Below are 26,461 nucleotides of genomic sequence, written 5' to 3' on the forward strand. Positions count from 1 at the left end.
GAATTCAGGTGAGAAGGGCGAGAACAGAAAGCCCGAAGACTACCACCGGTCTAATTCGAAGATGTTGGAGTTGGAAGTTGGAGAAGAAGTGTGACCCGCATGACTTCTGAGACAGGGCGGATCCCCCTAGAGCCACAGGTGACATCAAACCGTGAGAGGAGGCTCACTTTCGGTCAATTCCTGACCGAAAAGTCTCGAGTTAGTTGCGGGGGTGATTTGGAGCAAGGCCCAGTTTAATCTCGTGCTCTCCCCATTATGTTATGTATGACCAGCTGGCCAAGTCAATCTCAAGCTGTGACTTTGAAGCTGTGCATCTACCTCGCGCTCCTGTGTTAACTCATCGTTCATCATGGCCACCGGGTTTCTACGTGTGAAGGGGACGCAGATTGTCGATGGCAATGACACCCCAATAATCCTGCGTAGCTCTGCTCTTGGAGGATGGCTCAAGTATGCCCCTCTCTTCCATCTCTGCTCGGTCTACCATCACCAACAAAAGAAAGCGTAGTGCTAACATGGATATCTAGCATGGAGAATTTCCTTACTGGATTTCCAGGCATGGAATCCGGCGTCCGCGCGGCGATGCAAGAGGTGATGGGCGAGGAACGCTGCAACTTCTTCTTCGACCGTTGGCTATACTATTTCTTCACCGAGGAAGACGCCAAATTCTTTCAGTCTCTCGGCCTCAATTGTCTCCGCCTGCCCTTTAATCACCGACACCTCGAGGACGACATGAACCCCCGCGTTCTCAAAGAAAGCGGATTCCGGCATCTGGATCGTGTGATCGACATCTGTGCCAAGCATGGAATCTACACTATCCTCGACATGCATACAGTCCCAGGGGCGCAGAATCAAGACTGGCACTCCGATAACCGGACCAACTACGCCGCCTTTTGGGATTACAAAGACCACCCAGACAGAACGGTCTGGTTATGGGAGCAGATTGCCCAGCGGTACAAGGATAATCCATGGGTTGCAGGTTACAACCCCATGAACGAGCCGGCTGACCCCTCGCGGAAGCTCCTGGCGCCGTTCTACGCGCGTCTGGAGAAGGCCGTCCGAGCCATTGATCCCCACCACATCCTCTACCTGGACGGAAACACGTACGCAATGGAGTGGGATGGATTCCACGATGTGCTCCCCAACTCGGTGTATTGTATCCACGACTACAGCATGATGGGCTTTCCAGAGGGAGAACTGTACCGCGGCACGCCAGAACAAGACAAGAAACTCGAGAGCCAATTCCTGCGCAAATGCGAGTTCAACCTCCGACACCACGTGCCGATCTGAAATGGCGAGTTTGGTCCGACCTATGCATTTCCAGATGACCCGAACGTGGAGGAGATCAATCGGTGCCGGGTCGCCTTGATCCATAAACAGCTGCAGATTTATGACAGCCATGGAATCTCCTGGTCAACCTGGCCGTATAAGGATATTGGCCTCATGGGCATGGTATCTACACGGCCAGATTCCCCCTGGAACAAGCTCGTATGGCCTTTTGTGGAGAAGAAGCAGCGCCTTTACGTCGACGGGTGCTTGATCAAGCGCTCACCTGAGGCCGAGGCCGTGCTGGAGCGGATGGCGAAGTGGATTGATGAGGTCTCGCCGAATGCGAAAGCAACGTATCCACTCAACTGGGATACAAAGCGGCACATCATACGAGCGGTCTTTCATACTTTCCTTGCTGCATCCCTGTACAAGGAATTCGCGGAGCTGTTCCGAGGCAAAACGCATGAGGAGCTAGAGGAATTGGCGAAGAGTTTTTGTCTGGAACAGTGCGTTTTGCGGGATGATCTGAACAAGGCCCTGCACCAGTACTGCAAAAACCGGTAATAGTCATCCTGATACTTGGATGGCTCAATTTTTCACCTATCCCTGTTTGCCGGTGGATGTCGCCAGGAAATGGAAGCAGGTTGGCTAGTATTGTTGACTTTTTATGACTGTAATAAACATACATCCAATAAATTCGCACGCCGTCCTTCGTCAAATACACCGTTCTTGTAGAAATGAAAATTCCATTCATTATTCATACTTGTTCCACTTTCAAACCTCTCCCCCGTTAGGGCTTGCGGGGTAAACACTGGTTATGCCAGGATTAGTGACTATCAGCCAATCTAACAGAATCTTACGCCCCAAGACGGAAATTCCATCCCCTTCCCTAGTTGCATAACCTGAATTACCGATGTTAGTGATTGGTTCTTGACACAGCGTTAGACAAAGAGCCTTATTTTAAAAGAGGAATGTCGTATTCGTACCGTCAACTTCCTAATCGGATGTTAGTTCCTGTGAGAGTTTCGTCTTTAGAAAGCCAGCAAGCGAATGACGGTATACAGTACTGGAAACTAAAATAATCCTTGTCTCGTAACAGTCCACAAGGAACACACCCCTTGGTCATACTTGATCGTGTACTTGCACTGGGGATTCTTCTGGCCCAGACCGACCATCTGCCTTTCGTGCTCTTCCCCTCTCTCTCGTACGTGCATATAGAAGTAATGCGTCTAGAACGCTTGCAATTATGGCGCACTTCGAGGCTCTTCACTGGCACGTTTGACCAGTGAATAACCCTCGGGCCATGACTACATGTTCTAATTGGGCAAATGGTGGTTATTGGCCGCTCAGTTTTCCATAAATTCCTTTGCGCGTGTTACTGTTGCTACGGTAATCCTACGCGGAGATTCTGATATGGGGTGAAGGCAATGTTATTTATCCTAGATGAGCAGGCTAGAAATATGTTTGACACAAAATGGCTTCCGGAGATATCAGTAGGACTTGTCCGAAGCTCCCAGCGACATGGTAATAATCCAGACGAAAAAGATTCATAAGGTCAACACCAGTCAATATGAGGACTTGACTTGCGAGAGGCCTTGTCAGGGTAATGATCCTCCTCGTGCTCATGAGAAACCATTTCCAAGGTCTTCATGTCAATGTCATGACCGACTGCAACAGCAGTATTAGTGAACGACTCATCCCGGTCAAAGAGGGTTGCAATCTCCTCTAATGTCAAGCCTTTGGTCTCCACAAAGGTAAAGTAGATGACAACGAACAAGATGGCGTTCCAGACGCATGTGGGGATATAGTACCGCCATCCGATGTTGTCGATCCCGACAGGACTCATGTAGCTGCTGATGAAAGCTGTCACATTGATGGTAAACATGGTGATGGCAAAATAGATACTCCGCTGTTTGGTGGTGACGGTCTCGACCGGGTAGGCAACCACCAACGGAACCCAGCATATGCAGGTGAAGAAGGAGACGGCAACGATCATGACGAGGACTCCGATTCCGTACGAGAGATGCGCGTCCGTGGTATACCGGGCAGTCAGGGCAGTCCAAATGATGAAAGTCACATTGATACCCGCGGCGGAGACGAGAAATATCGTCCGGCGTCCGACCTTGGGGATCACAAACGCAGCGAGGAAGGCACAGGCCCAATTGAAGATATTGAGAAGAGCATTGATCAGGGTCTTATCTCGCTGCGACTTCAGGCCGATCTGGTCGAGGATCAGCGGAAGATAGTTGGCCGTGAAGCCGCCGCCGATCGTTTGCCAGGCCACTGCGGTCACCACACAGAGCCATAGACGATGGCGGTTACCACTCGTGGACCAAGTAGATTTGACGCCTTCCCAGTTGATCTGCATGACGGTATTGTCGGCTTCAATGCCTGCGATGATCTCCTGTAATTCAAGGCGGACAAGCTCCGTCTCAACGCCGTTCCCATGCCACTTGATAAGAATCGCGCAGGCTTCCTCGATCCGTCCTTTCGAAGCCAGCCATCTCGGGCTCTCAGGGCACAGCCATATCATGAACATCTGGTATGTGGGCAGCACCATCTGCAAGATGCACGGGAGCTTCCAGGCCCACGGAGAGTCGATCCTATAGGTGCCGAAGGTAACCCAGCTGCCAATAATCAGACCTATGAAGATACTGGTGTTGTACAGCGAGCTGATCGCAACACGCTGCTTTGGGTGCGCAAGCTCGGCAACTAGCACGGGGGACGATATCTGTTGGAAGTATGATCCTAGACCAAGCAACATGTTTCCGCCGGTGAACATCCCGAAGCTTGTAGAGAAGGTCTCCATAATTGCTATGGAGATGACGAGCAAAGCGCCAAAGGAGCACATGGTTCGTCGACCGAGACGTTCAACAAGTGGGCCACCGATCAAATAAGCCACAATACCGCCGACGGATGCTGCGGCGCCGAAAAAGCCCAGACGTGAGCCAGAGGGGTGGTCGAAGTTTTCCATGAACCGGTTGACAGACTGCAGCCCGTTGGTAAGAGAATTGTCAAAGCCCATGCTGTCGAGGTCAGGAGCGGAGCGATGAGTAGAAAGTACAGTTTGATCAAGCTGGCTGATTTCCACCACGGTGGCTCCTCGCGAATGAGCTCCTGGAGTCTGTCTTGGTTATTCTCTGTAGCCATAATAGTGTTACTGGTGAAAGGCGGACAAAGAGAGGAGAGATCTGATGGGCTACTATGAAGCTGAATGCGGAATCAACGATAACTGCCAACTCCAGAGAGAAGCTCAAAAGAATATGGACTATCAATCAATCAATCAATCAAGATTCTATTAACCTGATGTAGCCTATCTATTGAAGTGATTAGCTATGCAGGCGCTTTGCTGAATGAAGCAGGAATCTAGTATCTAAATGCCTGAAGCCCATAAAACCTATAAATGCAGAAGAGACATAAGAAATTAGTATATAGCTATATTAAAAGTAAAAACATAGCTAAAGCAGCCTGCTATCTAGCTATAGTCTCCCCTGCACTATCTTAGTATATTAAACACCTATCCCACCTTATTCTATATAGTCATTCTAAACATAGTATGATTCTATGCCTAGGAAGACCCTTCCTAGGCAGCTGCTTAGTGATCCTTCTAACTATTATCTTCTATATCTATTCTAGAGCCTTATAGGAGGCTTCCTCATTCCTAGTCCTGCTCTAATAGCTCCCCTAGTTCTGCATGACAGAACTGGCTGAGCAGGCCTATTTAATACATAAATTTAGTAATATAGTGGATTACCTATAGGTTAGATATAAGTATATCATAATCTAATAGTTTCCCCTAGAGTCCCTCTATATCTTATAGCTTAGTTATTATCTTCCTACAGGCCTCTACATATAGTAAATATTATAGGAGAATATATTTAGAGGTCTAAGACCTCTCTCTATAGCTATACTAGTCTGAGTTATAGGCCTTAATCTTAAAGAGGAAGTATTGCAGGCTAATTTATATAGTCTATATCTAGATAATAATTAATATATATAGCTTTAGTAGGCCTTTATAGAGCCCTAGATTCTTCTTATAGGGGGCCTTAATTAGCTACTATATTAGCTTAGCCCCCTTCTTTATCTCCTACTATTTCTTCTAGTATTACTAGACTTATTAGTAAATAGCTTGCTTAGCTACTGTAGTAAGCTAGATAATTAGTTATTCTAGCTAACTAGGCTACCTTACTAAGCTTAATTAAACCTTACTACCTTATATAGTAGCCTCTTTTACTACTTTATCTATAGCCTTATTCCCTGCCACACCTATATGGGCAGGGATCTAGTATATCTTAATATTCTCTAATAGTAGCCTATATGCCCCTAGGGCCCTTACTCTCTTATATATCTTATCTAAAATATATTAATCAGAGGGGTGGCATGGGTTCTAGACTACCTAGATAGTAGCCTAGCTATTAGTAAAGATAGTAAGTAAGTAGGGGCTTAATCTTATAGTTATAGTAATATCTAGTACTATGCAGATTCTATCTAGCTTAGTAGTATATATAGTTAAGTCTATCTCTATTTCTAGGTAGCTCTGCTACACCTATTATATATTATTAGTAGCTTAAAGATAGATAGCTAAGGTATCTATATAGCCCTAATAGCTACTGCTATTAGTATAGATAACTATATACTAGTTATCTACCTCTTTATATATATTATTATAGATTATTAGTATAGCTTCATAGTCCTTAATTATATAAAGGAGGGGTAGCTCCTATAGGGGGAGTATATATACTTTCTATATTTTCTATTCTTCTAGGTATTTTAGAGTGAGGGCTAGTAGGCTACCTCTCCTCCTAAGTACTTCTAGTAGAGTAAGGCCACCCTACTATATTTCTCTAGTTAGTTATAGCTTCTCTATAAGTTCTTAGAGGCAGGTAAACCATGGCCCTATCTAGATTTAAATAGCAGTTTTCTTAATTATCTATTATATCTGCAGATAGACTAGTAATAGGTATAACTCTATATTAAGTGTAGCTATAGTAGTCCCCTAGAAGGTATTACTAATTAGTATAGCTACTTATTTCTAGATCTTAGTAAATTTATTAGTAATCTTAATCTATTCTATCACAGGGATTAACCTGCTGGTAGGGCTGAACTATATAGTAACCCTATATAAGAACTACAGAATAACTACCCTATAATAGATTATATATATAGCCTTTAGTAAAGCCCCCTATATTAATTTAGTAATACTTTATAGAGCTTCTAGACTATTATTTATATGGTTAAGTGCCTTGGTGCAGTGGGTGCTAAAAGAGAGGGTCTTATTAAGCTAGATACTAAGGTATCTAGCTAATTTAGTAGGTTGAATAGTTATCTATCTATAGTAGATGGGTATTTAGTTATGGCCCTTATATTTATATAGCTCCTAGATATTATTAGGGCCTATTAGGGTCAGCTTATAGGAAGGTTCTGGTTCTTTTAGATTAGTAAAATATATTAGTTTAAACTTATTAGGGGTGAACTTAGCAGCATACCTACTAGCCTAGTAATCTATCTTCTCTAGGTACTTCTCTAGGACTATAATATTCTAGGTATAGATCTAGCTAATAGTAAGTGCACAGGAGTTATCTATCTAGCTAATTAATATAGTTTTTATATTACTAAGCTGGTGGACCAGTGTTTAGATTAGTAGGGTATTAAAAATTAAGAAAAGGATGGGTAAGAGGGGGCTGCCTTATAGGATCCCTATTATAATTATAAATAGATTACTAAGAAACCCAGGCAGTTATAGGTAGGTATAGTAGTCTAATAGAAAGGATTATAGCTAGTTAGTAATCTAGCCTAGCTACATGGCTTAGAGATTATATAGTAGATATTAGAGGGAGATATTATTAAAGGCCCTAGAGATATTTAGTAGTAGTATACTAACTTTCTATCCAGACCCCTAAGCATAATAGATTATATTAATAATTAGTTAGATAGTATGGTTAATAGAGATGCCCTTCTAGCTATCTAGGTAGTCTTTTAGGAGTAAGCTATATTCCTCTAGTACCTAGGAGATATAGAGTGTAATAATTAACTCTAGGACCTTACCTAGGGTATTAAGTAGGATGATAGGATGGTATAATTTAGGGAGGTAGAAATCTTAGGGGGCTGCTTTGCAGAGGATAACTATTATAGATACTTAGAAGTACTATAGATTATACCTAATATAAATATAAGTATTAAAGAGGGTCTATAGTGCCTGTATAAAGGCTAGGACTATAGTCAGGGCATGCCAGACCTTATTAGGGATAGTATCTAGTCTAGGTACTTTATTAGGGGGCATATATCTAATAGCTTTAGTAATTTCTTAGTTATTAATCTTAGGGAAGGTAATATCTTATAATTAGTTATATATCCTACTCTCTATATCTAAGAGGTCAGTAGCTAGCAGTGCTAGGAAGAAGATCTTATAAAGTAGGTTAGCTTTCTACTTAGCTATCTCTATAATATAATCTCTATAGTAGAGGGTAGGGATGATGCCTGCCTAGCCCCTAGCATAGTTATAGGCCTACTTAGTAATATACTATATATCCTAGGGGCCTTAGTTAACTATCTACTACACCTATTTATAATAGCTATACTATAGGGATTAGGAGATAACCTTTCCTTTCTAGTTATATACCTTTATGTATATAATCCAGTTGTCTTTAGTATATGTGTTAGTATAGATTTATTAGTAGAGGTAGGCTAGTTTAACCATCTTAGTATATTTAGGTATCTAGTTAGGGTTGGCCTACTTAGATAGGTAGGCCTATAGTATAGAGTAGGTAATAGCTTACTAAATAATATTAATAAAGTAGTTAGTAGTATTATTAATCTAATAGAGGGTTTTAAGGTTCCTAGTCTACCTATATAGATTAAGATTAAAAGATATAAATATACAGAGCTTCTGTACATCTATAGCCTTCTAGTTATAGTATTTAGGGGCCTGTGGCGGGGGTGTTATAATATTAAGAAGTAGATAAATTAGTAGGTAGTTAGAATTAGTATAGATATTAGGGGCTACCTTACAGGCTATAAAATAGGCTATTAGGTCTATAGATCTAAATATTAGATTAATAATTAATTAGTAGCCTTACTCATCCCTAGTTACTGCACCTAGCTTAATCTAGAGGTCTAGAAGCCAGGTATTAGTTAGTTCCAGTAGCCTATTAGACCTAGGGTTAGTATAGCAGATATGGTCACTACCCTAGGCTGGGTAGTGGAGATTAAAATCTCCTAGGAGTAGGTAGCTACTATCCTACTAGTCTAGGGTCTACTCTAGGAGGTCAAGGATATTAGTTTAGGTGTTAGTATCTAGGTGTGGGTTATAGATATTATATAGGTAAAGTATTCTAGTATTATAATATAATTTAAGCTACTAGTAGTCCTATAAGTGGGCTATATGCTTCTATTTAGTAGGGTCTATCTAGTAAGAGATATAGAGGTAGACTTAAATATAGCTATTAGTTTCTATTACCTTAGGGTAGAGTAGCTAGTAAGTTACTTAAGTAGGATAGTAGGTAGTATCTTAGAATAGGTTATCCTAGGGTTCCTAGATAGTAATAATATCTGCCCTTAGGACCTCTGGGTTATATAAGAACTAAGCTATTACTATATTCTTAGAATAGTATATATTATATTATAGTATTTAGAATGTTCTATCTATAGAAAGTATAGTATAGGGTATTCTATATACTCTTTTAATAGCTATTAGTAAACTAGGGTATTCCTATAGAGAAGTTAACCTAGGGATCCTTCTCTAATTATATAGAGATATCTATACCCTACTTCTACTTCTTCTTTTTAGCCTAGGTACTTAAATTAGTATTAGTATTTTTATCTTATAAGACTAAGCTAGGCTACTAGTCACTCTTAGGGGCTTTAGAGAGCTTAGTATAACTATTCTTATTATTAGTAGTAGTATTATCTTAATATATATTAAGATAGGTCCTGCATATAGTAGTAGTTTATTAGTTCTATAGTAGTTTCAGGGGGTGGATATCATCTTTATTAGCTAGGTCTAGTAGATTAATATTATTTAGGTAGTCTATAATATAAGTAGAATAGTAGGAGGTGGTAGAGCTAGTTTAATTAGTAGAGCTAGTTTAATTAGTTAGAGCCTTCTTCTTTATAGATATAGATAATGCCTTAGGGTAAGGTACTAGAGGGGTAAATAAGATATTATTAATATTCTAGTCTAGTATAGATATTAGTAATAATATTAAGGTAGGCACCTAGCTATAGGATGGCTACTTATAAGATAGCTCTAATCTTACTTTCTTAGACCCCTTAGATAGTCTAGTAGTCTTTTTTACTATAGTAAAGCCCTTAGTATCCCTAGATCCCTCTATTCCCTTAGGGCCCTTAATTTATATTAGGGAGCCCTCTATTAGGGTGTCTATATCTATAGAGGTAGATACTAGGGTAGAGATACTTAATATAATAGTAGAATCTAAGCTACTACTCTTAGACTCCCTTTAGAAGTCTTATAGGTATAGTAGAATATAGTAATATTACTAATAGTAGTAGAATGCTACCTATATCTTATCTATCTCTTCTATATACTTCTTACACCTTTTAGACTAGATAGTATATATATCCCTGTAGTTAGTGTACTTTTATAGTTTCTAGCTAGTGGCAGCCTGCTAGAGTAGGTAGTCATGGGTCTTATAGCTACCTATATAGAGGCTATAGATAGTTTTATTAGAATAGATACTTCTTATATAGCTGTATTGCTGACAGTTAAAGCACTAGTAGATATAAGTAGACTAGTTATATAAGATTATAATTAGAATAATAGAATCCTAGATAGTTCCCTTATTAATAGCTTTATTAGTAGCCTAGGGGGTTAAAAACTTAATTACTAGGGTAGAAGACTTCTTATTAGTAGGCTAGTTTATAAGCTAGGTAATATAGATAATCTTTACTAAATTACCCTATATAAAATAGTTTATAGTTAGTAACTAGTTAGTTATCTACTTTACCTCCTTAGGGTCTGCCAGGTCACTAATTAATTTAACCTAGATATTATAAACTATTATACCCTAGGTTAGTAGGTAAATAATAGCCCCCTAGTAGAATAATTTAGCTTAGCCAGGGTAGTAGTATATAATCTCTACTTATTAAGTAGTCTATAGGCTAAGGCTTAAGTTACCTAACTTTAGCTAGTAGGTAGCTATAAACTTAGATATAAGAGTGGCTGCTATAGCTTCCTTTAAGGCCTTTATATAGGTCTTCTTAGTCCTATTCTTTATCTTTATTATCTTTAGATAGTAGAACATACTTACTATACTAGTATCTAGTAGTTTAATAATAACTTTATAATCCTTACTTAGCTCTAAGGGGGTGGCCCTAGGGCTACTTAATAAACTATAAAAGAAGACTATATAGCCTAGGGATAGTGCCCCTATAGTGGTGGCTATATATAAGTAAACCTTAGTAGATATAGGGATAGATTAAGTAGTTAAGATATGCTGGGTAGAGGTGGTGTTCTTCTTAATATTAAGAGTAATCTTATAGAGGTTAGTAACTACCTTCCTCTAGTTATTACCTAGGGGGTTTTTAAGGACCTCCTTAATAATAGTATATATATTAGTAATTAGTTTAATAAGAGGCTTTAGGATTCCTTAATTATAAATCTTTAGATAGTTTAAATAGATGCTTGTATTATGGTGAAGGTCTAGGATATAATTATATAGAGTTTTCTATAGCCTCTTTTTACCACTATGGGAGGCTATTAGGGGCGGCCACCCTAGCTTTAATAATAACATAGTGATTAAGATCCTATAAAATTAGGATTAATTGAAAGCAGTCATCGTCACGAGAAATTAGGTAAATTTCCAGGTTAAAAAATGTTGATTTAGGCAAGAAATTTCAAAAATTGGTTCTGCATCGAAGTTATTGTTTTCAAATATGGACTATCAATCAAACGGAGGGATTTCAGACTGTCAATTTGGGTCCTCTGTCTCATTGAGCAAGTGGCAGCCATTTATCTGTAGATCCCTTGCGTAAACTTAAAGGTGACAAGTTGTTGCCGGCCTGAGAGAGTCATCAGTGTCTAGTTCGGTATAATTCTTGCCGGAGTCTCGAAGTTCAGTGTTTCTGACCGGATAATGGCCTCGGTGTCGCGAGTGACCTATGTCCCTCGCTGTGGCAGTACGACAGGGGTTGGCATATCTTGTATATTACAACACTCAAGAAATCGCATTACAAGTGCAAAGATGCCCTGCAGTGTTTGCATTACGTATGCTAACCCAGAGGCATGGCCAAGGATACAGCTTCGTCTTGAAAAACCTGGCTACTAGACGCTATACAGAAAAGCATGCTTCTTCGGTGATTCAGAGACATAGAATAGCAAAGCTCGTATGTCTCACTGACGCTAATGGTAGAAACTCCGGTGGGATGAATGAGACTGGCTGTGATAATGAACTCAAAAGGAGAATAAGCGGTCATGTAACTTGCGGGATGATCTTTTGTTGGGCGAAACTTGCTGATGTTGGAGAAATGGCGCCATCTGGATGAGCACTCGCTTGTCTTCGCCACTTTCAGGACCCTGTCCTGGGCATTTAACCCGGCCGGGACGAGGCGAGTCTACCCCAGGAGCCTGTGGTACCACTTGTGCAGTATATCGCACTTGGTGATCCTGTATAGCATTTACTGGTCGATACACATGGTAAGTAATAGCAAGTAGCACGAGGAATCAAGATGTTATGTAATTAAGCTTCATTAGGCCGAGCTAGTAGTCTGACCTGCTCCAAAACTGCCACGGGGTATTCTTTAACGAGTCCGTACAATTGAAGTTGTCTAGGTAGTCTGTGGAAGTAGCCTAGGCTATTATGACGAGGGCCTGGTAGTGCATCTATAGGACTGGGACTGAGGAGTTATGATAGTACATGTGAGCAAGGAACTCTAGCCTTATTGTTGTTGTTTGACAGATACACACAACACTTGGTTGTCTCTTGCAGGAGAGACCTCTCTTCCAACATGCTTTTGTATAGCCAGTTTGATTGGTGACTTTAGAGCGCAATTTGATGTGATTTTTGGGATTAGGATATGGTCTATTCAAGTCCTATTGAGTACATTCCTGCTACGCGAAGGCATCCATCCGATCATCTTCTCACCGAGTACACCATTCGTCATCTTGCCTTGCAAGAAGGCCAAACAGCGGTACTCGCCACCTATGCCATATCATCCTCAACAGGGGCACCCATGATGTTATGAATTGCCGTTGGGGGCCACGGAGGAGCTGTATACGGCCTTGAGAACGTGTATGTCCCGGATCCGACCCAGCTGCCTTCATTGCTCTCGCCAGGAAGCACCACCAACGCCTTTGAATTGGGCGGAACAGTCAAATCAAGACAAAACTTGTCACAGTTTTGAATCATCCATTTGCAATCCAACTTTCCGTACACTGTTTCGTACGTGCCGTGTGCTGCAGTGATATTGCCCCCAGGAATGGGCTGTACCTTGATCTTTCGCCAACCACAGTCCATCGGGCTTATTCCAGAAACCACGGCGTGCAACCAATTAATGACAGAGCCAAGAGCGTAGTGATTGAAACTAGTCATTTCTCCCGGATTGACAGAGCCATCCGGCCGGAGACTATCCCATCGCTCCCATACTGTGGTTGCTCCCATGGTGATTGGATATAACCACGATGGGCAGCCTTTCTCCAGAAGCATGCGATATGCCAATTGAGAATGCCCTGCCTTAGTTAAGGCGTGTGTGATCATTGGAGTTCCAACAAAGCCGGTGGAAACGCGAAATTTCGCAAGGGGTACTAGGTGGGCAAGACGGTCCGCTGCCGTCGTAACTTGCTCAGTCTGATTCGCAGCATGGAGAGAAAATAAAAGAGCAAGACTCAATGCCGTTTGAGAATCGCCTATGATTAACCCAGAGGGCGCAATATATTTGTGTTGAAACCTGGCCTTCAGCTTGCGGTGATCTGCATAGTGTCGAGCAGCATTAGCCCGTTCGCCCAGAATGGCACTTATTTTCGCAACAATCTGGGTAACATGGACGAGGTAGGCATCAGCAACAAGAGTTCCGTTTGTGCGTGAATTACCCGGATCCTCTGGTGGCGCCGTTGGGTCCAGTCAGTCCCCAAGCTGCCAGAGCTCGGGATCCCACAAGCCATCTGGCCCACGACGAATTCCTGTATCAATCCAGGCAAGCATGCTCTGATACTGACAGCGAAGGATTTCCCGGTCACCAAAATATTGGTATAGATCCCACGGAGTGAGCACTGTCACATCGTCCCAAACAGCTTGCGGGATACCTTCCCACATTTCCCCCAGTGCATTAGGGACCACGAATGGGGGGACACCGTCTGCTTCAAATTGCTCCAACGCAAGGTCCTTGAGCCAGTCGCCGAGTATACCAGCAGTATTGTACAAGAAACTGGCAGAGGGACAGAAAACTTGAATGTCGCCGGTCCACCCTAATCGTTCATCTCTTTGCGGGCAATCTGTAGGGATGGATAGAAAGTTGCCGCGCATGCTCCACACTGCGTTTTCATGCAGCTTATTCACCATCGGATTGGAGCAGGAGAACCACCCGGTGCGAGTCATGTCAGTGTGCATAACCAAGGCGTTCAATACTCGACATTGAGAGGGGCTCTGATTCGTCACTGGCCGACCAGCCTTCAACTTGTACGTAGCGAAATCCACGGAACGTGTACCCCGGGGACCAATCTCGCAGCTTCTGCCCCGAGGTAATCACTTCGTCGGTGCATTTGGCGTCGCGGAGTGGTCTCACGCAGAGCTCTACATTTTCCAAGACTTCGCCGTGCGCGAAACGGATTCGGCTACCCGCTGGCTTGTTTAGTGACCGGATGCGTAGCTTTCCGACCAGATTCTGGCCGAAGTCAATGATCGTCTTTGCCGACTCTGTGGAAAATATAGACGTAGGAGCAATGACCTGCGTCACTCGAACAGGTGGCGAGCTCGGGATAACGAGTCTACCCCCTGGCATATCAAGTGTCCTGGTGGCCTGCCAGGTGCGGTCGTCAAAAGTGGCGTGAATGTTCCAACCTTGCTGCTCTTCTCTCGCGTCATAGAGCTCGCCATCGTAGATCTCACTGCGAATAATAGCACTAGGAGCGCATTTCCAAGAACTGTCCGAATGGAGGGCAAATGTCTCTTGCTGATCCGTGACAATCTCGACCTGGGCGAGGACGGCCAGGTCGTTGCCGTATATGCACCTGGTTCCTCCGAAGAAACCCAGACGCGTCGCATACCAACCTTCACCAACTTCAACCGCAATAACGTTCTCCTGTCGGCAATTGATAAGAGATGCAACGTCGAAGATCTGATAGTTGAGACGGTTGTTGTAACTCGTCCAACCAGGAGCCAGGCAGTGATCCCCCACTCTGCACCCGTTGATATAGGATCTGTAACTGCCCAAACTGGTAATATACAGCCTTGCTTGGGAGACTTTACCCGCAAATGGGACCTTGAAGCATTTGCGAAAGTACAGCGGTCGCTGAGGTCCATTCGGCTCTCGCGCAGTGGTCGTGGTAATCGGACGGGCAACCCAGTCGGCGACGTTCAGCAACGCACATTCGACAACCGCCCATGGGGACCAAGGAGTTGGCCCAAGGACCCTTTCTGTCTCCCCATCTGTGACTCTCCCGTGCGCTCTGACCCTAACACGGGCCTGTCCTCGGGCCTGCAGAGGCTTACTAGGCCATGAGACCAGCATTGATTCCGTGCTGACCACATGGTACGATTCTTGGCGGTCACCGGGAAGGTGGACGATCTCGATATCGTAAGCACACTGTTCCCACGCCTGGATAGTGGAAGGAGAGGGGATAAAGCGCCACGAAATGCGCGGAGTAGCTGTACCGATACCGAAACCGGTAGGGTGTTGCTCAAACGATGGTGCGGTCAGCAGCGGCTGCATTTCGGCCAATTCTTCCTTGTAGATGTTTGATTTCTAATTGGTTTTGTTAATAGAGTTCTGGGTAAACGACCTTCCTCAAAGAAAGGAAAAAGAGTGCTGCACTGCCATTTCTCTTAACATTTTGCCCTCGGTCAACTATTCTCCGAGAAGCATCCATGACCAGATCCGTTGGAATGATGGCGGGGGACAACGCGGGGGGTGGAATGATAGAGTCTGGGAGAACCTAGGTGTCTACTAGTGTAATTTACCTGTAAGAGACGCAGCTTTAAATTATTTCATAATGCCATACCCCGCATCTCACAAGGGTCACTAGTGATCGCCAACCAAACTGCAAGCGTTCCAAAATATGGGATTGGATCTGTCTCAGTCCGGATGACCTCGTGCTACTGCTGAGGCTCAGACCAGAATTAGCCAGGTAGATACATCTCGGTAGAGCATCATCCGGCACTTATGGTGACAGCATCTGCAAATGTGCTTGCAAACGCTGCAGTACTGGGGAAGAAAACTAAAAGAGCAGGAAGGTATTATACTAGAGGCTGAGGGTAGAGAGTTTGGCTTCTTATCTTTAGGTGTGTTACTCTAGAAATTAAGCAGCCTAAACCTCCTGCTTTAGCCACTCCCTTTCTTTGCCTCCTTGGTTCCTTTTCTCTTGCCCTCCTGTTCTACCTTCTGCCTGGGTAGCCTATTCCTTACTAGCTTTCTACCATCTCCTTCCTATCTGCTCCTAATGAGAAAGGTTAGGAGTGATCTAACTGAAAGTCTGCTGGAGACACAGGTTAACCGCCGAGTCATGCCTACGCGCCCCCTTAGGGAAAGGATAATCCTGCTCTGCCTCCAGCCATAACTTAAGCCTAACTAGCCATGCTAAATAGCCATAAAGCCCAGTCTAGACTCGTATTTTAGTCTTAAGGAGGCTTATTAGGCCTGACTATTAATCTTGCCATATATAATTACTAGTTAACCTTCATTTTAGATGTAGTTTAGTTGAAGGGATAGATGACTATGCTTTGGTATAGTATTCAGTAGGCGGCATTTGCCAAAGTGGGTGTCCATAGAGCTCAGGCACAATCAACAAGCCCTAAACACTTGCAACTGGGAACTCATCTTTAGCTTAAGGGCCAAAGGCCCTGAATCTAAAGATGCGCTGGTGACAGTGGTAAGGATGACTGGAACATGTGTTCTGTGGTATGGATAAGGTGACATTGGAAGGACTCTAGCGCCGCCCTAATGTGGTTATGTCTGACTTTAACCTAAATAGGAATCTTGTATTCGTATAGACGGCCTATCGAGGCTAGGGCTATGGGGGAGCTAGTTCTTAGTGGATCCTTTATCATCTGATCTGGTTGGGGTAATCTAAGATTCCGGGGAAAGTTCAACACATTTACTAGTCTGCCAAGGCGTATACGAGTTTTGCAAATTTGGTGGTGATACACAATTTTTACACTGGAAATCTGTATGATAGACCTACACCGCGCCTCATGTATGTACTGTTCCTATCTCCATAGTAGCATTAGTTCACTTCCATTTGGCGGAAACTCTTCGGTGCAGAGCAACACTGAGGAGGCGAACTACCCAGCCTGATATGCGGAGATTCTGGGGAAGACGGATGAGATATGACTCTCTTGATTTGGTTGGCCCTCATGGCAACCTTGATAGCGCAGGACACCCGTAGAGTTGTGGTGGATGCTTCTAAACATGTTGGCGCGCTCAGGAACCTGCAAGGTAAGAGGCATGGTCTTCAATGCCTAGTTAAATGATTCCTTATAGACACTCTAGACACAAACAGCGCAGATACCAGTGAGTCCAAGACTAACAGTTTGCAGATCGTATGCTTATGGCCTTTGTTAGGCTATGTTGCCCCAGATTCTCTGGACACCATATATAATAAGGAACCTGCAATTAGAGTGCTATTTCCCAAATATGGGATTAAGCATGTCCTGATCTATAAGTGTTGTATCTGGTGACTTCAACCCGCAGCCATACCTCACATACACACCAGCGCCGAGGCCTCCTGATATGTCTGACTCCACTCAGTTTGGAATTACAGGGAATCTACCTTTCCAACAGCTTCAGATGGCATCAGCCCATTCAGACACCCAGTCCGACCAGAGCCAGATGAACATAACATTTGATCGTTTCAACCCGCAGCCATACCTCACATATATGCCAGCTCCCAGGCCTCCTGAAATGTCTGACTCCACTCAGTTTGGAATTACAGGAAATCAACCTTTCCAACAGCTGCATATGACATCAGCCCATTCAGACACCCARTCCGACCAGAACCAGATGAACATAACATTTGATCGTTTCAACCCGCAGCCATACCTCACATACATGCCAGCTGCTCAGCCTTCGGCATTATCCAGTCACCAAAAGCCTGCAGGCCGAAGCGGGGCGTACATGGTACTCCATCCGCAGTTAGAGGATCTCCACGATGGGCAGGCTGAGCCTAATGGATACCAGAATGAGGTCCAACGTCGCCCTCAAAATCAAATTCGAGTTTGGGTAAACCAGTCTCAGGACCAAATGGATCACAGAACGCTACAGAGTGGAACGAACGATCCGCATCGGCTTGAAACATATCCAGCTGCCCACCACCAGCTGGTCATGATGGAGGCATAGACCAGGTGAAGCTGTTATTAGACCGCCGCGCTATCTGGATCAATATGATGATACAAACATTGTCCAGACTTTGCCCCAGCCAGTGTATTGTATCCAGACAGTATTGGAGAATAAAGGGTGGTTTGCCGCTGCCCTATTTCATGAATAAAATAAATGTTGAATCCGGAGATAGCAGAGGTTCATTAGTGATATGCAGACAAGTTCCCTCGGTCAATGGATCGCCTGGAATTATTCTGCATTTGTCGGAAAGTGGGACAATGTACATCGAAGAAGGTCCGTTAACAATCGGTCTCCCCACTGTAAAATGCCAGACAGAAAATCCCACATCCTACAAATGAACAAGTCTCAGCGTAACGTAATATAGGTCATGGAGGGAGAGAATCTTTTGATATAGATTACTGCTTGCCCAATTGGGCCTATAGCGTGGACCTTCCCGATTTCGATTAGATAGATTATGTTCCCTTAATGGCCGAAAATCGGTCGTTTACCCCTATCTGGATCCCTGAATCCGGCGGTATAAAATCTAGCTAGTTAGATGATAGATTAAAAAGAATTATACCTTCCAAACTTTCTCATTAGTAGGCAAATTACTAGTGATTAAGTAATCTTATATAGTTCCATAATTTCTAATAGTTATAAGCCTGGATTGCCTTTAAGACCTATAGATTTAATCATTCTAAGCACCTAAAAATCAGTAGTTCCTGTTTAAAAGAGCTATATCTCACACTAGAGAGATATCTCAAGATTAAACTACCTAATTTAGAAGAGGTGAAGCTATATTAAACACTATTATTACCTCTAACCTGTTACCTACTAGATATAGAATATTATATAGAACTATTATCCCAAGCCACTATAAAGATTCCTATTACACTTAATCAGCCTAATAATTAGTAGATATAGGATGTATATATAATTAGCCTAGCTTAAACCTATAGAGTGCTTAATATACTCTAGGGAGAGAGGCCTTACCTAGTTATACTAATTTAGCTAGTTAATCTAATAATTCTAGCTAATTAGCAAGCTAAATAGTAAGCTAGATTAGCTCTAGTAAGTACTCTATTAACTAATTTAAATACTTAATTAACTAAATTAAATTAATTAAGTAACCTATTAGCTATAGCAGCTGCCCCAAAGGCTTTAGCTAAGATAACTAACCTTAAGATAGTAATCTATAATAAAGAATTAGTAATCTATAAGAAAGATAAGGAGTAATATTAGCTAGATTATTAAGGCCTTATAATTATCTAGACTACTATAGAATAAATAGTAGCCTAAGAGCACCTCCAGTAGCTTACTAGCTAATTAGATAATAAGATTAAGAGATATCAGAAGCTTAAGACTAATCTAAAACTATTAATTTAAATATAGAAGAATTAGATTAATAAAAGATATTAAAAGCTCTTATCTAAACCAGCTAATCATAGTATATTAAGCTAGCTTAGTAAGTGGGAGAAGGTGCTAAGTATATATAGGGAGCTAAATCTAATATAATATACTAGATATTTAGCTACTAAGATCTTTCTTATAGTATTAAAGAAGATAGAATTATAATATACTACTATTTAATTAGATTATCTATAAAATAAGGAGAAAGATAAGCTAGAAGTCTTTAGTAAGATCTTCTATTATTAAAAATACTAGGAAGGCCTTAGTAAGAAAGAATAAATAAGTATCTTTATAATTTATAAAGGTAAATCCTTAGATAGAATTAATTCTAATTTAACTAATTAGAATTACAGAAGTAATAGCTAGAATAATTAATAGAATTATAGCTAGAATAAATACTCTAAATAAGTATAAGATAACTATCCCTATAGAGAGAAATACTTCTTTAATAAATGCCCTTATCTAGTTAAATTACTATACCCTAGTAATTAGAAGCTAGATACCTATATCTAGGCTACCTTTAATTATCTGTAAATATTATAAAAGATAAAGCTAGTGATAGAGAGAGCTATTAAGAGAGGTAATAAGTAAGCTAATTAATAGGAAGATATAAAGCTACTACTACTATATATAGCTATAAGTATCTTCCAGAGTATATTAAAAGTATTTATAAGTATAGGCTATAAATTATATAAGCTATAAGATAGTTAGATTATTAATTTAGGAGCAGATATCTATATCTATAATAATTAATCTAGATTTCTATTATATAAGCTAGCAGATAATTATTAGGCCTATTTTAGTACTACTATAGTATAGATCCTTAGATATAGTAGAATTAATATATACATAACTAGAATAAATAGTTAGATGCATATTCTAGAACTAAATAGAGTAGTATATATACTAGAATGCTATATAAGTATACTCTTAATATTTTAAATTAAGAAGAAAGGGTTTTATATAAATTAATAAACTAATATTATTAAAGATTAAGAAGGAAGGCTAATTTGCTAAATAGAAGAGAAATTTAATCTAGAAGTTATTAAATATAATCTAATTCTACCTATAATAATCTTTATAATAAAGAGATACTCTGCCAGGCTATACTAATTAGAAGTAATAAGTAAGAGATAGTATTAATAGCTTACCTACCTTAGAGATAAGGCTATTTTATACCTAGAAGAGAGTGTAATTAGTGTAAAGGTAACTAGCTACTAATAATTAATCTATAAGATATATAGATTAGTAAAGGCTGGCCAGAAGATATCTTATATATCTAGAGAGAAGGCTACTAAACTATTTTAAATTATCTATTTTAATCTAATTAGGCTAATACTAGCCTATAATAGTAATTATTAGATTACTTACTTTATCTATGAGGTAACTAGATATCATGTCTTATATATGTATCTAGATAAGAAGTAATTAAATAAGCTAATTAAGTAGTTTATTATCTAGGTCTAGATATAATTTAGCATTAAACTATAAAAGCTATTCTCTAATAATAAATAAATACTTAGAAACACCTATATCCATAAGATGGATAGTAAAGGGATAGAAATATTATACTTAGTATTATATATTAATATATAAAAGGGCTTTATTAAATAGGCTAGATAAATAATTATTAAAATAGCCTATAGCATGCAAATTACTACTAGAATGCTAGAAAAGCTATAGCTATAGCTATTCTAAATAGCAGTATATCTTTATAATAGATAGCCCCACAAGGAGCTTATTAAGAATAATAAAGGGAAGAAGATATAGATATAGATAGAGTTGCATAACCAAACCACAAAAATCAAACCCAAACCTTACTAAACCTAGAGTGGTTTAGGTTCAGTGCCTAGCCTAGGGAACCACACTAGTTTTGATTTCTCTTGGCACCAAATCAAATCTGTTAGGGGAAACTGTCAGTTATGGTTTTTGTAGTTTTTATAGATTAGGTGAAACCGCCTAATCTATTTTACCTAGATATCAGTCATTTCTAGGGATCTTCTAATATTTTTAATATCATTAGATAGCCCCTGATCTAGGCTATCTAATGATATAAATATTAATTTAAAATACCTAGTGGTTGCTGAGATATAGAGGAATAATCATTTTCGTCATGGGGTGGTATGAAAGTGGTGTAGATATATATATATATATAACTAATAGTTAATAACCACCATAGTTAAATAATTATTTTTAACCACCCCCCATTCAGCCCTATAGATATTGAATTAAAATTTTAGATATAGATTAGTATGATGATAATTATAATATATTTCATATAAAAATGATAATTTTTGATTAGCATAGTAATATTATAATAGATAATATGGCATTCAATGAGGCATTAAAATTTAAAAACTATTAAAATTCACTAAGGGGTAGCGGTTTAACTAACTTAAAATTAAACTAAATCTAACCATGGTTAGTTAGTAGGGGCCTAGCTAGGCCTAGCTAGGCCTAGTGGTGGGTTTTTGCAGTGAAACTGCCACCAACCCAGATTGGATCCGGGTTGGCTGTGGGTTCTAAAATTTGAACTTGAAATTGCAGTGGTTTGGTGCCAACTGGTTTTAAACTCACCCAAACTCGCACCAAATGCAACTCTAGATATAGATAATACTATATAAGAAGCTTTATAGCAAGAAGCTATTAGTAGTAAATCTCTATATATATAGCTGCAGGGCCTACATAACATTCTATAAAGAGAAGATTCTAAAATTAAAGAAGCTAGATCCATAAGCCTAGGTAGGCTATCTTATTAGATATATAGCTTTTAATATATAGAAGATATGGAATCTATTAAGGGGCATAATTATAGAAGAATAAGATGTTATATTTAATAAAGATAAAGTATTTAACCCTAACTAGCTATTCTATATAGCTACTATATATATATCTAATCTGCTAATACTACCTATTAAAATTAATAAGCTACTAGATATTAACAATTTACCTAGCTTAGTAGGGGGTAAAGATAAGGAGTTAAATAAGATAGTTAAGGCTTAGGGGGTGGAAGATAGAAGTAAGTTAAGTAAGATATTATTAAGTAAGATACTAAATATAGAAAGTAGTAAGTCTAAAGAGGTAAGTAGTAAAGCTATAGTAGAAACTCTAGAATATTAACTTCTAACCCCTAAGGCTACACCTATCTAGAATAATTATCTAGTTAATTTAATTAAGTAAGATATTAATACTACACCATGCCTAGCATAAGTAAACACTTAATATAGAATCCCTAGAGGCTAGATTAATAGCCTATAGTAAGAAACTATATTAATTTAATTAGATCTGTAGATCCTAAGATCCCTAATAAGAATTATAGATTTACCTAAGCTAGAGATATCTATATAGCTCACAGACACCCTACTAGAATTACTATTATAATTAGATTAAGACAGCAGTAAAGATAATATATATTTACTATTAAGATAGCTTATAGAAGAGGTGCAAAGAATAAGCATTAATCTAGACTTCCCTAATAATAATATTAAGGAGATCCCTAGATAGCTAAAGTATAGCATAAGTACTAATTTTTCTAAGGAGAATATTATTAAAGGAAAATAAATATATTAACCCTATATATATACTAGATTTACAGCTAAAGAATAGGTGGATAGATTATAAAGATACTATTTAGTATTTAGTATATTTACTACTAGAATAGAATAAGGCCTTATTCTACTATTAAATAAGCTAATAAAATAGCTTTATTAAAATAAAATACCTCCTCTACCTAAGAGCTAGAAGGTAATATAAAAGTATCTACTTAAAGAACTCTTCTAGGCAGCTATAGAGCTAGAATATAGTACTTTAGTAGCCTAAGGGACTTTTAAGAAGGTTTAAAGGCCTATAGATAAGTAGATTATTCTATTAAAATAGGTTTTTATATATAAATTTAATTAAGAAGGCTATTTAATCAAAATAAAGGCCTAAATCTATATATAAGGTAATTTATAGTAGATAACTAGGGAAGATATAGCTACTATAATACTTATAGTATAAATATTCTATACCTTAATAGCTATAGCTGCTGTATTTAATCTAGATATTAGATAAATTAATGCCCTTAATGTATTTATTAATAGTAAGATTAATAAGGAAGTATATATCTAGATAGTAGATAGATTCTCTAAATCTAATTATATTTACTAGTTATAAAGAGCTCTTTATAGCCTATATAGATTACTACATCTTTAGTAGTAAGAATTAATATAAACCCTTAAGAAATTAGGTTTAAAATAAATTAATACTAACACATGCCTCTATACTAATAATAAGGTAGTAATTATAGTATTTATTAATAATATCTTAATTCTCTACTAGCCTGAACATCATTAATATGCTAATGATTTAATCCAATAAATATAAGCTAAATATAAATTCTATAATTTAGGTAAGGGAGGAATCTTTTTAAATATTAAGATTATAAAAAATAGATCTAAGTAAAAGCTCTAGCTTAGCTAATAAGCTTATATTAATAAGATTATTACTAGATATTATCTAGAAGTAACTAGATAAAAGCTATTAACCCTATTAGATAGAAAGATCTTATACCCCTATAATAGAACTACTTCTGCAGCAGAGATATACTATTATTAGTCTAAAGTTAGATCTACTATCTATCTAGCTGTCATTACATAATTAGATATAGTAAAGATAGTATCTAAATTAGTAAGATATCTTATTAATCTAGGCCCAGAGCACTTTAATACTATTAACTAGATAATTTTATATCTTACTACTACTACTAATTATACTCTGGAATATAGCAGAAGCCTTATAGTAAGCCTTTTTCTTATTATAAGTAATACTATATTTACTAATTATTTAGACTAAAAGAGTAGTAAGGGATATCTTATTAAGCTATTTAGTACTATAATTAATTAGTAGGCTAGAAAGTAATATACTATTATTATATCTATTACTAAAGCTAAATTACTCATGATATCTAAGGCTATAAAGAATATATTCTAGTAGAAATAACTATTCCTTAATATTAGATTTAACCCTAAGCATGAGATATCCATCTTATATAATAATAAGTAAATAGTAGGGCTTCTTTATAATTAAGAGCCTATTATCTAAATAAAGCTATAATATATTAATATACACTAATACTAGCTTCATCAGGAGGTCCAGAACAGCTAGATATTAGTTAATTAGATTAAAATAGCTTATATACCTGCTAATAGCCTCACTAAGCTGCTTCCCTGTAATAAGCATTAAGAATTTTGCAAGATGGTTAGTCTAGTTAACTAATCAGATATTTTAATTAACTAGGAGCCTTAACCTTAATCTTATCCTAATAGCTTACTTAAGCCTTACTTATGGCCTATAATTACCCTGCCTTCCTAATTAGGCAATTAAATTAATTCAGCTCACTATATCTGATAAGCTGGGGGGGTGTTTTAATATAGATTACCACTTACCTAATTAGGCCTATAGCATGGACCTTCCTAATTTTGATTAGATAGATTATATTCCCTTAATGGCTGAAAATCGGTCGTTTACCCCTATCTGGATCCCTGAATCCAGCGGTATAAAATCTAGCTAGTCAGACAATAGATTAAAAAGAATTGTACCTTCCGAACTTTCTCATTAGTAGGCAAATTACTAGTGATTGAGTAATCTTATACGGTTCCGCGATTTCCAACAGAATCATACATCGCTAATCCGCAACTTCTTACGCAACTTCTTACGCAACTGAGCAACCTTGTTATGCAGGGCCGTTCCTGAGTACAGTACTCTTCCGTCCGCACTAGTCAGACGATCTGTATCCTCTGACAAAGCTTTCCCTTCTGTGGCTGTTTCTGGTATCATTTGCTTGATCTCTTTCCGAAGTTTCTCGGCTTCGGCACCTAGAGGAAGGCTCATCGCAAAACACTAGACGGTGGACAAAATTCGTCGTAGGAACTCGTTTAACTGTAAAACAATTATTAATGAACAGGGACTGTCTCCATAAGAACAAACCGTCTTAAGGGTCGAATGAGGCCTGTAAATACCAGAAGTCATGCTTGTGTCGTTCACAGGAGGGGCAAGAGGGGCAAGAGTTAAGGTTCGGATAATGATCGATGCCACGTTCGGGTACTAATCACGTGACAGTGTTGTCGTGCCGTAGTATACTGCCTTCGGGGACCGCCTGCCCTAGAAGTCAGCCTCGCGTTGAATGCTCGGGCAGCTTGATGGACAGGGACCTTGATTCTACCACGTCATGACGAGGAAAGTCATGAAGGCTATAAGGTCTCCATCCATCTCCTACCCACTTATTAGTGAGCCTTGGGTTTACCAATTGAGGAAGAGACATATGTTCCGTTAAATTGAATGAAATGATATTGGCCGTACCTTTCGGCCAGTTGCAAGTTGCCTAGAGTCCGGCTGATCCAGCCCGGAACCCAGCGACACGTCAAGTTGGACGAGGACTCAAGTGCGTAAGTAAAGCTGGCGGGCAAACCAGGTGTTCGCCTGTAAGAATTACTCATGCTTCTCGGCTAGTCATCATCCTTTCTGCCAAGGGATTAACAGGATGAAGTGGTTCGATCTCCGAGCCTCCACGAGTATGGTGCTATCGAGGCCCATCTTCCATCGTAGGTGAAAACCACCAGTAGGCGGTTGGGAACATGGCCCGGAGCTCGCCATATGGCCAACAAAACTATAACATATCCTTGTGCTAAAGCAACCATAAATACAGGCAAAACGCGTCACAGAAATTAGGACTGAAAACCGCCAGGAAAATGTTCAGCATGCTTTGTCAAGTCCTCAAGTAAAGGCAATGGTTCGTTGCTGTGTCCGCGACGCAAGTTGGCGAGTCTCTGAGCCAGGTATTTATCCCAACGGGGCATTCTGTAAATGGTGGGTCGTTTAGATAGTCGAAGAATGTAGACAGGAATTGCTGTAGCGATTCGGTGAGCGTTTTCATAGTCATAATTATGATTGTTGATGTCGACCACAAAAAAAGAATGCTTTGAGTGTATTTCTGCAGCCGGAAAACAAGTTTCTGCGCCTGGGCAAAAACTACTCACGGAATCCTGTACCTTCCTGACGAACGGCTGAATTGACGCCAGATAGTCCTCAGAGTCTAAGATCACTGTAGGCGTATCGCCGACGATTCGGATTGGTGCGTTGTGATCAACTTCCAGGGACGCTTGAAGAAAACTTTTCAATATACTGTGGATTTGGTCTAGGAGAAAATCCCGCAAACTTTTCTTCTCATCTTCCAGCATCGTGCATTGACAATCCCTGGTACTGCTAGGAGCTAGGACGAAGAAAAACCGGAGTCAGTCCATTGATATTGGTCGCGGCCGCTGTG

At 39.7% G+C, this 26,461-nt stretch overlaps 4 protein-coding genes across 4 annotated transcripts; 1 reads left to right on the plus strand and 3 right to left on the minus strand.

Moving 5' to 3' along the window:
• Positions 1 to 349: 349 nt before the first annotated feature.
• Aspvir_002898 (glycoside hydrolase family 5 protein) lies at positions 350 to 1,830 on the plus strand (the record flags this gene model as incomplete). Its single annotated transcript, XM_043274491.1, has 3 exons — positions 350 to 447; positions 525 to 1,275; positions 1,339 to 1,830. The coding sequence occupies 3 exons, from the start codon at positions 350 to 352 to the stop codon at positions 1,828 to 1,830; spliced, it is 1,341 nt and encodes a 446-aa protein (XP_043130426.1).
• A 991-nt stretch (positions 1,831 to 2,821) lies between these two features.
• On the minus strand, positions 2,822 to 4,291 carry Aspvir_002899 (uncharacterized protein; the record flags this gene model as incomplete). Its single annotated transcript, XM_043274492.1, has 1 exon — positions 2,822 to 4,291. One exon carries the CDS (start codon positions 4,289 to 4,291, stop codon positions 2,822 to 2,824), a length of 1,470 nt encoding a protein of 489 aa, XP_043130427.1.
• Positions 4,292 to 12,422: 8,131 nt separating this feature from the next.
• Positions 12,423 to 12,881, minus strand: Aspvir_002900 (uncharacterized protein; the record flags this gene model as incomplete). The annotated part of the gene is made up of 1 exon (XM_043274493.1): positions 12,423 to 12,881. One exon carries the CDS (start codon positions 12,879 to 12,881, stop codon positions 12,423 to 12,425), a length of 459 nt encoding a protein of 152 aa, XP_043130428.1.
• A 459-nt stretch (positions 12,882 to 13,340) lies between these two features.
• Positions 13,341 to 15,147, minus strand: Aspvir_002901 (uncharacterized protein; the record flags this gene model as incomplete). The annotated part of the gene is made up of 2 exons (XM_043274494.1): positions 13,341 to 13,750; positions 13,830 to 15,147. The coding sequence occupies 2 exons, from the start codon at positions 15,145 to 15,147 to the stop codon at positions 13,341 to 13,343; spliced, it is 1,728 nt and encodes a 575-aa protein (XP_043130429.1).
• Positions 15,148 to 26,461: the final 11,314 nt, after the last annotated feature.

The sequence above is a fragment of the Aspergillus viridinutans genome (genome assembly GCF_018404265.1).
Source record: "Aspergillus viridinutans IFM 47045 DNA, scaffold_13, whole genome shotgun sequence".
Taxonomy (NCBI): domain Eukaryota; kingdom Fungi; phylum Ascomycota; class Eurotiomycetes; order Eurotiales; family Aspergillaceae; genus Aspergillus; species Aspergillus viridinutans.